The sequence below is a fragment of the Callospermophilus lateralis genome, chromosome 1 (genome assembly GCF_048772815.1).
Source record: "Callospermophilus lateralis isolate mCalLat2 chromosome 1, mCalLat2.hap1, whole genome shotgun sequence".
NCBI classification, from domain to species: domain Eukaryota; kingdom Metazoa; phylum Chordata; class Mammalia; order Rodentia; family Sciuridae; genus Callospermophilus; species Callospermophilus lateralis.
In genome coordinates, this window is record NC_135305.1 from 219734954 (window position 1) to 219747474 (window position 12521).

The 12521-nt window shown below is 58.7% G+C and overlaps 1 protein-coding gene across 1 annotated transcript in view; it reads left to right on the forward strand.

Annotated features, from left to right (window-relative positions):
• The window catches only part of Fbn3 (fibrillin 3), a 96651-nt gene that overhangs the window by 41417 nt on the left and 42713 nt on the right, over positions 1-12521 (forward strand). Inside the window, exons 5-19 of the mRNA XM_077110361.1 lie at positions 1234-1447; positions 1563-1645; positions 2196-2294; positions 2453-2548; positions 2767-2862; positions 4450-4647; positions 4770-4895; positions 7541-7693; positions 7771-7953; positions 8616-8759; positions 8846-8965; positions 9056-9181; positions 10915-11037; positions 11280-11555; positions 11835-11888. Coding sequence (XP_076966476.1) covers positions 1234-1447; positions 1563-1645; positions 2196-2294; positions 2453-2548; positions 2767-2862; positions 4450-4647; positions 4770-4895; positions 7541-7693; positions 7771-7953; positions 8616-8759; positions 8846-8965; positions 9056-9181; positions 10915-11037; positions 11280-11555; positions 11835-11888 — 2091 coding nt within the window. The remainder of the gene's footprint in view (positions 1-1233; positions 1448-1562; positions 1646-2195; positions 2295-2452; positions 2549-2766; positions 2863-4449; positions 4648-4769; positions 4896-7540; positions 7694-7770; positions 7954-8615; positions 8760-8845; positions 8966-9055; positions 9182-10914; positions 11038-11279; positions 11556-11834; positions 11889-12521) is intronic.

The window sequence follows — 12521 nt, forward strand, 5'->3', positions numbered from 1 at the left end:
TGGCGGGGACCTGGCGCCCGGCGGGAGGGGCTCGGTCCCCGATCCGCAGGTGAAGGCGGAGTCGGGCTCGGGGGTGGCCGGGGACCGTGCATCCTCGGCCCTGCGGGTGGAGATCGCGGCCGGCGGACTCCGGGGGCGCGCTCGCTCCTCGAGGGCCGAGCCCGGGACTCTGCGCCCCGCGGCCTCGCAGCTCCGCGTCCGCGCCGCGTGCGCCGTCCAGGCTCATTCATTTGCCCAACTCCGGGGCGCGGCTCTCGGATGCAGGGAGGGTAGGGGGTCGTGTCGGGCCAGGCTGGAGACCCCCAGCCAGAGGGAGCCAGGGCCCGCAGTTCCAGGGGCTGCCTGGAGAAGGCGTCCTTGGAGCCACAACTGGCCTGGCCAACTTGGAAGTCAGAAAGGGCGCCCCTCCCCGTCCGGCCTGTCCTCCAAAGTTGACAAGAGTTGGCGCCATCTGGTCCGACTTTTACGGGACCCCAAGGCCCAGAGAGGGGGGCCCTCAAACCCACCCAGCTCTCCCAGCCCGTTCCCTCCCCGCCCCCCAGGCCAATTCCTCTCCCAGGTTTGGAAAGTGGAACCTTGGAAGGGGCCCGGAGTTCCACTGGTCTGGCTTCTCACCTCCCAGTACTGTATTTCCCTCTCAAACCTTTGACTGGCCATCTTCACCGGCCATGGTCCATGTCCCCATGTTCTTCGTGAACAAGCAAAGAACCAGACACCTTGGGGCCGTGGAACCTGGGTCCTTTTTCCCTCCCTCTGCTCAGCTGCAGCTCGAGCTCTGCCACCCATTCTCTGTCTCCTTCTGGGGCCCTCACTGGCTCCATCTAACACCATGTCTCCCCTTGTTGCTCCTGCTCAAAGCTTCTCAAGGGCTCCACATAAGTAGAAGCTGCATTACACAGCTGTACCCATTCCTGCAACACCTGGCCCCACCTGGCCCCCTCTCCACTGCCTTCCTCCTCCACACATACCCTGCCCCTGCTTTGCTTTGCTCCTTCTACCCCAGGACCTTTGTCCTGGCTAATTCCATCTGAGGCATCACATCTCTTCCAAGAAGGCTGCCCTGATGGTTTGCCTGCTCCCAAGTCAGGGCTGGATGTATCCCCTGGCTCCCCAAGGAGCCACATGGTCTCCCAGGGCTGCCCCATCCCAGCAACCTCCCCAACCATTCCCAGTTCTGTGCAGTGCCCTTCTGCCAGGGTATTCCCTGGGACTGATTCTGCTTCCTCTCCGCAGCCTCCAAAGGACACATCATGACTCGGGAGAACCTATATTTAGCAAGGAGAGATGCTGGAGCTCTCACCATAGCCTGGGGACCCCAAGCTCAGCTCCTGCTGGCCTGGGTGGTCCTGTCATGCATGGTGGGTGGCCATGGTCACTGGGATGGGGCCATGGAGCCTGCAGGTCCTGGGCGTGTGCGGAGACGAGGCAGCCCCGGCATCTTGCAGGGGTACGTGCGTGGAACCTAGGATGCAGACAGACCCTTGGGCGTGGGCAGGGCTGTCCTGGAGGACTGCCCAGGGGACAAGGCAAGACTTATCAGCCTTGCTGTGCTCTCCCTGAAGGCCAAATGTGTGTGGCTCACGCCTTCACCCCTACTGCTGCCCTGGCTGGAGGACGCTGCCCCGTGGGAACCAGTGTGTCGTGCGTGAGTGCTGGAAATGGGGGTGACGCAGGGGTGTTGGGGCATCTGTCCTACCTGCCTTCTGCCAGCAAGCCCAGCCCTGTTCTGAATGACCCTGGGGTTGGGGGCTCTGGTGAATGGCAGGAATGGCACCTGCCTCCTGGGTCCCCGAGCTCATATCCTTTGCCCCACAGTCTCCTCTGCCTGTCTCTTCTTCTCTGACCCTATGCCTAAGTCTGGGTCCCTTTCTTGGTCTCTCTGTCTGTCTCGGCTACCCCCCACCCCCCAGATCTCTCTTTCTCTCTGGAATCTGAGTCCCCTCCCAGGAGACGCCAAGGCCCAGCCCCTCCACCCTCCGTTTTGTGCTCAGTACTTCTGGCCCAGGGATCTCTCCCAGTGGTTCCAGTGGAACCCCAGAGCTACAGCTGGGGTCACATCACCTGCCAAACTCAGGCCAAGACATCCCATGTGGATGCTGAGCTGGATGACAGTGCTCCGGCTGGCCTGGGGACCCATGGAGCAGGGCTGGCGCAGGATCCACCCTGGCCTTGACCGCCTCACTCTGCCCTTCCAGCCGTCTGCAGGCACGCCTGCGGTGAGGGCTTCTGCTCCCAGCCCAACCTGTGTACCTGTGCCGATGGGACGCTGGCCCCCAGCTGTGGGGTGAGCCGAGGTGAGAGGGAAACGGGCTCCTGTGGGAGAAGGGCCAGGCTTCTGGGTGCCATGAGGAGCCCTGGCTGACTCTGCCGAAGGCTGGACTGGGCTGGGCTGCCTGGCCTGGCCATCTTCCTTGGGCAGCTTCACCTCACGTCTGTTCCTCCTGGACCCTAGGGCCAGGGTGCCGTGTGAGCTGCATGAACGGGGGCAGCTGCCAGGGAGAGTCCTGTCTGTGCCAAAGAGGCTACACGGGCACTGTATGCGGACAGCGTGAGTACCTCCAGGACTGGTTCCCAGAGGGTGGGTCCTGCAGCTTCTGCCCACTGCCCACACGTCCCTCATGGAGGACCAGGGATTGGAGGGCACAGCCTTATCATTCGATCTGGATCAGATGGTGGGGATTCCTGGGTGCAGACAGTCTTGCTGGGGCCCCAGCTCCCTCTGTGGGCTGGGGGGACCTCTCGTCACTCTCTCCTCTCCTTCCACAGCCGTCTGTGCCCGGGGCTGCTATAATGGCGGCCGCTGCATTGGTCCCAACCACTGCGCCTGTGTGTACGGCTTCATGGGGCCTCAGTGTGAGAGAGGTACCAAGGGGACCCAGGGGAGGAAAGGGTGTTTCCTGGCTGAGATATGGCCTGGCCCTGAGAGGGCCCAGCTGGCCGCTGTCCTGCTGCAGGGGCAGTCTGAGGACATTTCTTTCCTTTGCTCATCCGTTTTCCAAAACATCTGTTACTCTCTGGCTGTGTGCGAGGGCCCGTGTTGGAGCCTAAGCAACATGTCGGTCTGAGGGACAGGAGGACGCAGCCCAGTTACAGAAAATTCTGAGGAGGGGTCAGTGCCATGATGAGGGGACGGTGAAGGGCAGAGAAACCATGGGGTCCAGGGAAGGGGGTCGGGGAGGGCTTCCTAGGGGAAGGGGCCCCCTCAGTTGGATCTTAGAGGATCTGTAGGAGTTCATGAGATAAACAACCCCCCCTTGGCTGAACCCCGGCTCATGAAACAAACCCACGGGGGGTCACCTAAATTGAGAGGGTGGAAGCAGTACTGTCTCGATGTCTTGGGGAAGGCTGGGGTGGGGGGAGTTCGTATGGAGTGGACCCTGAACCCCAGGTCTGGCCTGACAGCTGGGGAGAGGGTGGGCAGCAGGAGTTGGGGCAGGGGGAGACAGAGCCATCACTGACCCTCTGAGGAATTGCAGGGGTCAGTTGAGGTTCCCTGGGAGATGATGGAGGGGGGCAGCAGAGAGGGGGCCGCCTGGGCATTTCAGGGCAGACAAAGGTCAGGGAGCCCGAGGAGACAGAGAAGGGGGAAAGAACAGGAGTGCAAGGCCCGGGGATGCTGGGCCGTGCAGAGGGCATCAGGGCACCTGGTGTGACCGGGGAGCCCAGGAAGGTGAAGACCGCCAGGGGCCTGGGACTGATGCAGTCATGGGAGGGAGCAGGGACCCTCCCATCCCTGACGGAGGCTGGGTGGAGAGAGTATAGTGATGAATCAGAAGCTGTAGGGGCTTGGGAGTGACCTGGATTCCAGGGGGCAAGAGGAGAGGCCAGGGGTCGGCAGTGGACAGTGGACAGGGAGGGACAGGTCTTGGGGCCTCGGGCCCACAGGGGGTCTCTGAAGCCCCTTCTCCATAAGAGGCCGGGGTAGAGGGTGACTTTGGCTTCTTCCGGGAGGGGCTTTCTTGGTGGACTGCCAGCCTCTATATTGGAAACATCTGGAAGGTGGAGACAGGAAGTCACCTCAGTTGGCAGTTGGGGAAATGCTGTGGCTCCTCAGGGTGGGCTCTGGGATTCAGGGATGCAGCACTGGGGCAGATGGTGACTCCCTCCAAAATTTGGGAGACTTGGCAGGGCCAGGTATATGCTCAGGGTTGAGACCCTCCCCAGCTGGCTTCCATGGTCCCTGCTGGAAGGGAGGACGGGGTCCAGGCAGACCTTGAGCTTTGTGGGCTTGGAGATCGTGGCCTCTGGCTTGGAGGCTAGCTGAGGAATCCTGAAGAGAAAGGATTTTGAAGGATGAGTGGATCATTAGGTAGGGAATGGAGAGAGAATGGAGGAGCAGAGTCTTGTGGGCAGGAAAAAGCCCAGTGTGTTGGTACAGAGGCTGGGACGGTAATGGGGAGGGACTTGGGTAAGTCTGAGGCCAGCTGCTTATATCCGTCTGCCCCACAGACTACCGAACAGGGCCCTGCTTTAGCCAAGTGGGCCCTGAAGGGTGCCAGCGTCAGCCCACCGGCCTCGTGTGCACCAAGGCGCTCTGCTGTGCCACCGTGGGCCGTGCCTGGGGCCTTCCCTGTGAGCTCTGCCCCGCACAGCCGCACCCCTGCCGCCGGGGCTTCATCCCCAGTATTCACACCGGGGCTTGCCAGGGTGAGTTGGGTGTCCTCGAGGGGGAGCAGAAGCCCTGGGAGCCAGAGCTGGTTGGAGCCCGGGGCACCTTGGGTCCTCCCTCTGATGGCCTCTCGCTCCCTTCTTGGGTTTCTTCCTTGCAGATGTGGATGAGTGCCGGGCGGTGCCAGGCCTGTGCCAGGGGGGCAGCTGCATCAACACCGTGGGCTCCTTCGAGTGCCGCTGCCCAGCTGGACATCGGCTCAGCGACAGTGGCGCGAAGTGTGAAGGTGGAGCACAGCCTGGGACCTGCTCTTGCCCAGGCACCCGGGCTTGGCCCCCGGGGAGGTGGAGGGCCTGGCTGGGGAGGCGGGCTGACCAGGTCTGTCTGCACAGATGTGGACGAGTGTCTCAGCGTCCCCGGCCTCTGCTCCAGGGGCGACTGCACCAACACCGTTGGCAGCTACGTGTGCTCCTGTCCCCGAGGTTTTATCAGCAGCCTGGATGGCACCCGCTGCCTGGGTGAGGCCCTCTAGATGGGGCTGAGGGGAGAGGGCGGGTGGGAGACAGGCCCCTTGCTCATCTCTCGGCCACCCTCTGGTCCTCGGCCCTTCCTGCCCTCCGGTCTCTGTGCTGGTTCCCGTCCCCTGCGGCTTCCTGGCTCCCTACCCATGAGCCTCTGGGCTCTTGGGAGCCTCAGCTGGGGAGCCGTGGGCCCTCTGTGCTCTCCAGCATTCTGCTCCACTGACCCAGACCCATGGCCCTCTGCCCCTCAGACTCTCTGCCCTTCTGGCTCCCCCCCCCTCACAGGCCTCCCTTGACCCTCTGGCTTTGATCCCTGTGCCCCCCTATGGCCCTCTGCCTTTCATGTCTGTGTCCCTCCACCCTCTAGCCTTCATCTCTAGGCCTCCTGCTGACCCTCTGGCTTTGATCTCCATGCCCCCTGCCATCTAGCCTCCATCTCTAAGTCCCCACTCACCCTCTCACCTCCATCTCTGAGCTCCCCACTGACCCTAAGCCTCATCTCTATGCACCCCCCAACCCCCCCACCGTCCTCTAACTTTCAAATTTATGTCTGTTCCCTGCCCTCCCTCCCCCTCCTGATGCCCTGCTGTCCACCTGCAGCTCTGTCCCCACACTCCGTCCCTCTCCCACCTCATCAGAAGCACCTCCTTTCCTTCCCCCACCCCATTTTGAAGATGGAGGATCAAGTTCAGAACAGAGAAAGGACCACACCCACTCCTCTGACCCCTAGCCAGAATGGGAGTCTCTGGCTTCGTGCCCCCCCATGCCCACCCTCCTGCACTCCCCACACCCCACCTGGCTGTTGGGGGCACCACCTGCTCTCCCTGCTTTCTGGAGGAGCTGGTTGTCAGGCCCTAGAAGTCGAGTGGGGTCCACGGGGTTGGCTGGGAATGTGGATGCTGGGGGGGCGAGGTCCCGGTGTGGGGAGGGGTGGGCAGGGGAGGGGACTTGGTGGTTTCCCAGCATCACCCAGACCCCTCTGGCTGGGCCTATAACAGGCAGGGCAGGGATGTTATGTTTGGAGTGTGGCCAGGCCGCGGTGGACGACTCTTCAGGCCTCCACCTCTGGGAGTTATGGTGGCTGGCATGGAGAGGCGCCTGTGGGCACATCCCCTGGACCCTCCCCCAGCTCCTCAGGGCAGAGCCTGCATTTGAGCCAAGTCTGGTTGCCTCAGAGCAGGGACTTTGCATTCCGTTTTGGGTTCTGAATACCAGCTGAGCTGCTCCCAGACTCTGTGACATTGGGTGACTGGATGACCTCTCTGTGCCTCAGTTTCCTCCCTTATAAAACGGGGTGATAGCAGTCCCGACCTCATGGAGTTGTGAGGATTAAGTAAGGTAGGAGTTGTGATCTGCAGGTTCATAGAGGACACACACTCATCAAGACAGGGAGGGAGCTGGGGAAGCTGAGCAGGGCCACTGGCAGGGACTGGTCACAGCCGGAGCAACATCATCTCCATTAAAATTCTTATGCTGTCTCTTCCCTGTTTGAGAGGCAGCCTCCTGTTGGATCCCCTGGGGCTGGGAATCTAGTTTCCCATCCTTCTTTAGGTTTAGCAGCTGGGTGACCTTGAACGAGTTCTCGACCTCTCCTTGTCTGGGCAGGCCCAGCCCCCTTTTCGAGGCTGAGCTGTTGCTGAGCCCCTACACCCACACATGTGCCTGGGGGGCCCCAGGTGCACAGAGTGGGACTGGGGAGGTGGAAACATTCGCCACTTTTCCCAGCTTGGCCAGGGGTAGCTGCCAGCGGCCCTCCCAGCCGGTGGGAGGGTCTTCTCAACCATGGGCCACCAGCCAAGATTTGCAGGGTTTTAAACTAAAAATATGCTCTTTCAGCCAAAGCCTGAGAAATCTGACCCCCACACAGAGCCAGGGGGCCTGGCGGCCTGGTGGGAAGCGGATGAGTGTCCGAGTGTCCGTGCCGGTCATCCCTAGGAAGCCTGTGCCTCGGTCTCCCCTGGGGCTGTGGCTGTCGACCCACCACCTTGCCCCTCTGGGACCCTTCTCAAAGTCGCAGCCTCCTGGGCTTCTCTGTAGGACACACAGGGCAGTCTCGGTGTGCCTGCCCGACGTCCCACTGGGCAGCCCCTCCCGGTCAAGAGGTCGTCCTGGGTGTGGTTGGACCTGTGTTGATGGTGAGCTTATTACCTGTGCCAGCTTTAGATGTTGGAACCCTCATCTGAATAAGGTCAAATGTCCCTCTTACTCTCCCTGAGAATGACAGCTGGCACTGCTCCCGGGTTGGTCACAGGCAAGCAGCACTCCTGAAGTGCGGTGGGTGTTGGCACAGTCAAGGAGGTCCGTTCCACCCGCAGGCGGCGGGTGCACCTGGGGTTGAACTCAGGTCTGGCGACTGGTGCTCCTCCCACCCTTGCCCTGTGCTGATGGGCCCACCTCTGCCCCGTTGCAGACCTCCGGGTGGGCGCCTGTTTCTCCGTCCTAATCGGGGGCCTCTGTGCTGGAGACCTTGCCGGTCATCACACTCACCAGCAGTGCTGCTGTGACAAGGGCCGGTGCTGGGCAGCTGGCCCCGTCCCTGAGCTGTGTCCTCCGCGGGGCTCTGGTGAGTGAGAGCTTGAGATTCAGCTGGTGGCCCCTGGGCAGGACCGAGCGCCTGATCTCAAACCCTGTTTCTTGCAGCTGAGTTCCAGCGTCTCTGTGCTCAGGGGCTCCCGCTGCTGCCTTCTCACCCGGGGCCCTTCCCAGGCCTCTCGGGCTTCGGACCCAATGGTGTGGGTCCTGTTCTGGGGCCGGCGCGACACGGGCCTCACAGCTCCAGTGGGCGCGGAGTCCCCAGTCTGGGCCCTGTTACCTCCAACAGTGGTAAGTCCTGGGACTTGGCAGGAGGGTTCCGAGACCAGGGGAGGGGCCCTGGACAAGGAGAGGAGCTGCTCTCTGAGTCGGTCAGGGCTTTGGAGTGGGGGTCCTGGCCTGGGTGGCAGGGATGAAAGGACAGTCCACCTCTGGATCTGGGAGTTTCTCAGCCTCAGATTCAACCAACCGTGGGTAGAAAATACTTTGGGGGGAAAAAACCACATCTGTACAGGTGTTTTTCTTTACATAGCACATGTGTGTAAGATATCACGTCACCCAGAGATGAATGAATGTCTGCGAGCCTGTGTGTAGGTTTAATGCAATACTATGGCATTTTATGTAAGAGGCTTGAGCGTCTGTGGATTTTGGTGTCTGTGGGGGTCCCTGGACCCAACGCTGAGATACAGAGGGATGCCTGGACTGGCAGTGGTCTGGGAGTGGGGCCGGCTGGGGAGCTTGTCTTCAAGATCAGGCTTTGGACCCAGCCTGCAAGTCTTTCCTTTTCCTTAGGCCTGGGTTGGGGGTCTTGGCCCAGGGGATGGGGTCTAGCCCTAGGGTGGGGATCTGAATCTGAGGTATGACTCTGGGCTCCGGTGTGAGAGCTGGGACACGGGATGGGGTCAGGGCCAAGAGGCGAAGCCTGGACTCTGGCTGGGGCTCTGCCGGTGCAGGTACAGCCACTCTGAACCAAACCATTGACATCTGTCGACACTTCACCAACCTGTGTCTCAACGGCCGCTGCCTGCCTACCCCTGCCAGCTACCACTGCGAATGCAACTTGGGCTACACCCAGGATGTGCGGGGCGAGTGTATTGGTGAGAGCAGATGGGCAGGGTGGGTGGGCGGGGTGGGCAGGGTGGGGTGCTCTGCCGGGCTGGAGCTCAGGGTCCCCTGTCTGCAGACGTGGACGAATGCTCAAGCAGCCCCTGCCGCCGTGGTGACTGTGTCAACACCCCCGGCTCCTACCACTGCCGGTGCCACGAGGGTTTCCAGGCCACACTCACCAAGCAGGCGTGCGTGGGTACGCCCCATCCACCTGAGAGTCGGGGAGGGGAGGGGAGCCTGGCCGGGTGGGGCCCCTCCTGACTGCCCACCTGCCGCCTCCTCCCAGATGTGGATGAATGCACCGTGAATGGCGGCCTTTGCCATCTTGGCCGCTGTGTCAACACGGAGGGTAGCTTCCGGTGTGTCTGCAACGCGGGCTTTGAGCTCAGCCCTGACGGCAGGAACTGCGTGGGTGAGTAGAGGCTGGCTGGGTGGCAGGGGACTTCCAGGCCCCCACAGCACCTGGAGTCCACTCCTGACCCAGAGCCCACCCCAGACCCTTCCTGCTCCACTCCTGCCCACCCTAAACATCGCTTCTCTCCATCGTCCCAAATTCTTTCCATGGATTGTAAGAAGGGCCCTCTGGGTGAGACCAAGCAGTCTAACGCCTAATCCTGGGCCTGAACTGGGGACCTTCCCCGACCCAGGACAGCCCAGAAGGACTGGCTGCAGAGAGGGTGGGATCAGGACCTTGGAGAGCACCCGGCTCTTCGCTGCCCGAGGGGTTTGGGTAGGTCTGGATCCGTGCTCAGTGGGGTCCCCCTCCTTTCTTTAGTCACCTTGTGAGGAGATCTGCCTACAAAGTCCCTTCTATGGAAGGACTTTAAAGCATCTTTCTTGCATAATTTTCAAAACCATAAATTACCATTGAAAACCTGCAGTTCAGTGGTTGTCAGTAAATGCACAGTTGTACAAGCATCACCACAATGTAAGTTTAGGACATCTTTACTACTTAAAAAATAAAGTCCCAGTCCATTACTACTTCCTTCCTAATCCACTCTCCCCTCTCCAGCCTTCAACATCAGGCGGATCTACTTCCTCTCTCTCTGAATTTGCCTATTATGGACATTTTCTATAAATGGAATCACATACCATGTGGTCTTTTATGTCTGGTTTCTTTTGCTGAGCATCCTCCACCTGTAGCATGTGTCTGTACTTCATTTCTTTTCATGGCTGAATAATATTTCTCTGTATGAAGGAAGCACATTGCATTCATCCATTGATGGACATTTGGGTTATATCTATGTTTCAACCTTAGGGATAATGCTACTATGAACATTCACATACCAATTTTTGTAAGGGATTTTTTTTTTCAATTTTTGTATGGGATTTTTTTATACTAGGGTATAAAAAATATTATTTTTTATATTATTTTGAGACAGGGTCTCAATAAGTTTCTTAAGTCCTCACTAAGTCGCTGAGGCTGCCCTCAAACTTGTGATCCTCCTGCCTCAGCCTCCCAAGCTGCTGGGATTACTGGTGTGCACCACTGCTCCCATCTTTTCTTTTTTCCCCTTCTGTATGTGCTATCCGATAGTGTACATAACAACACTTTGGGAAGCAACTCATCTCCTCACTTGCCACGTGGCTTTAGATTAGATTGTTTTCTCATTAGCTCACTTTCACCTTTTTTTTAAATTGAAGTGATGTTCACATGACATAAATTGAATCGCTTTAAAGTGAATAATTAAATTTTTTTCAATGTTCTATATTTAAATGTAATCATTTAAAACTGAATAATTGGTGGCTTTGGGTATATTCCCAGTGTTACACAATCATCATTTCACCTATTTAAAAGAAAATTTTGTTTTGCACTTTTTTTTTAAGTGGCAAAATAAACATAATATAAAATTTGCTATGGTATATATATATATATCATATTGGTTACTGTCAGTCGTCTAGAGATAATTAAAGTCTATGGCAGGTTATGCCTAAGCTCCAGGCCAATGCCACCCCTTTACGTACGGGGCCTGAGCATCCTTGTGACTAGTAAAGAAAACAAGCTAACAGACAGGCACGGGCAGTCACACCCCAGGGAGGGTCCTTCAAAGGCTCGGTCCTGAGGCCTGGAGAATAGAGAGAGGGGCTGGTCAACAGGAGAGAGTGGCCTCCCTCCCTGGACCCAGCCTCTCCCGGTGTCCCCAGACCACAACGAGTGTGCCACCCACACCATGTGCCTCAACGGCGTGTGCGTCAATGAGAACGGCAGCTTCGCCTGTCTCTGCAAACCTGGCTTCCTGCTGGCACCTGGTGGCCGCTACTGCGTGGGTGAGGCTGGACTCCAACCAGCAGAGGGTGGCCGGGAGGGGGAAGGAAGAGGAGGGACAGGGAGAAGAGAGGAAGGACTAGGAGAAGGAGGTGAGGAGAGAAAAAGGAGGAGGAAAAAGAAGGGAAGAAAAATGGGGAGGGAGAAAGGAGGGTAGGGGAGGATGAGGGGTCAGAGAGGGAAGCACGGGCCATGGGAGGTGAGGGGGAAGGGAGCAGGTCCCAATGGGTCCCACTTATCCCAGACATGGACGAGTGCCAGACGCCAGGCATCTGCATGAACGGCCACTGCACCAATACCCAGGGCTCCTTCCTCTGCCAGTGCCTGGGGGGGCTGGCGGTGGGCGCGGATGGCCGCGTCTGTGTGGACACCCACGTGCGCAGCACCTGCTTCGGAGCCGTGCATAAGGGATCCTGCGCCCGCCCCTTCCCGGGAACAGTCACCAAATCTGAGTGCTGCTGCGTCAGCCCAGACCATGGGTTTGGGGATCCCTGCCAACCTTGTCCTGCCAAGAACTCTGGTAAGCCTCTGGTTGCCTGTCCCCACCCACCTCCTTGGTCCTGGGCCAATTCTTTGGTCCTGGAAAGGGACTCAGGTCTTGGCTCTCCCAGAGTGGTGGCGTCTCTGCTGAGCCTCTCCCCAAGAAGAGACTAAAGGGGGTTGATCTCCCTTTGGGGATGTGGGCGGCACATCTTAGCCCCAGACTCTTGCCCCAGACCGAGGAGTCAGGGTCAAGAATGTGGCTGAAAGTCTACAATGGCTGACCTCCCGACCCATTTCCCTGGCTCTTCCCCCGCAGCCGAGTTCCAGGTGCTGTGCAGCAGTGGACTTGGCATCACCACGGATGGTCGAGGTAAGTGGGTGCGGCTCCTCCGTCCTGGGCCAATGTGCTGTTGACCGGTGCTGCTAGGTAGAGGCGGAGTGTGGCTGGGAACTGTATTGTCCACCAGAGCTGCCATAATCAAGTACGCAATCACGTACTGCAGACTGGCTCCTCCAACCATGGAAGTTCATCCTCTTGGGGACCCTGGAGGCCAGAAGTTCAAGATCCAGGTGCAGGCAGGGCTGGGTCCTCCTGAGGCCACGGGGAGCATCTGTTCCAGGCTTCCCTCACCCCTTGCTTTCAGTGATTTATTTGATGGTGATCCTTGGCCTTCCTTGGTTTGTAGAAGTCTCATAGACTTTACATCATCTCTAGATGGCTTAGAACACCTAATACGATGTAGATGTTGTACACATGGTTGTCACACTGCATTAAGGAATAATGACAAGTGGGGAGAATCTGATGGTGCACACTTATAATTGCTACTACTCAGGAGGCTGAGGCAAGAGGATCATGCGTTGGAGGCCAGCCTGGGCAATATAGTGAAACCTTGTCTCAAGATAAAATAAAAAGGTCGGGGCAGCAGTTCAGTGGTACAGTGCTTGCCTAACATGTGCCAGGCCCTGGGATTCATCCCTAGCACCACTCACACAATAAAAATCT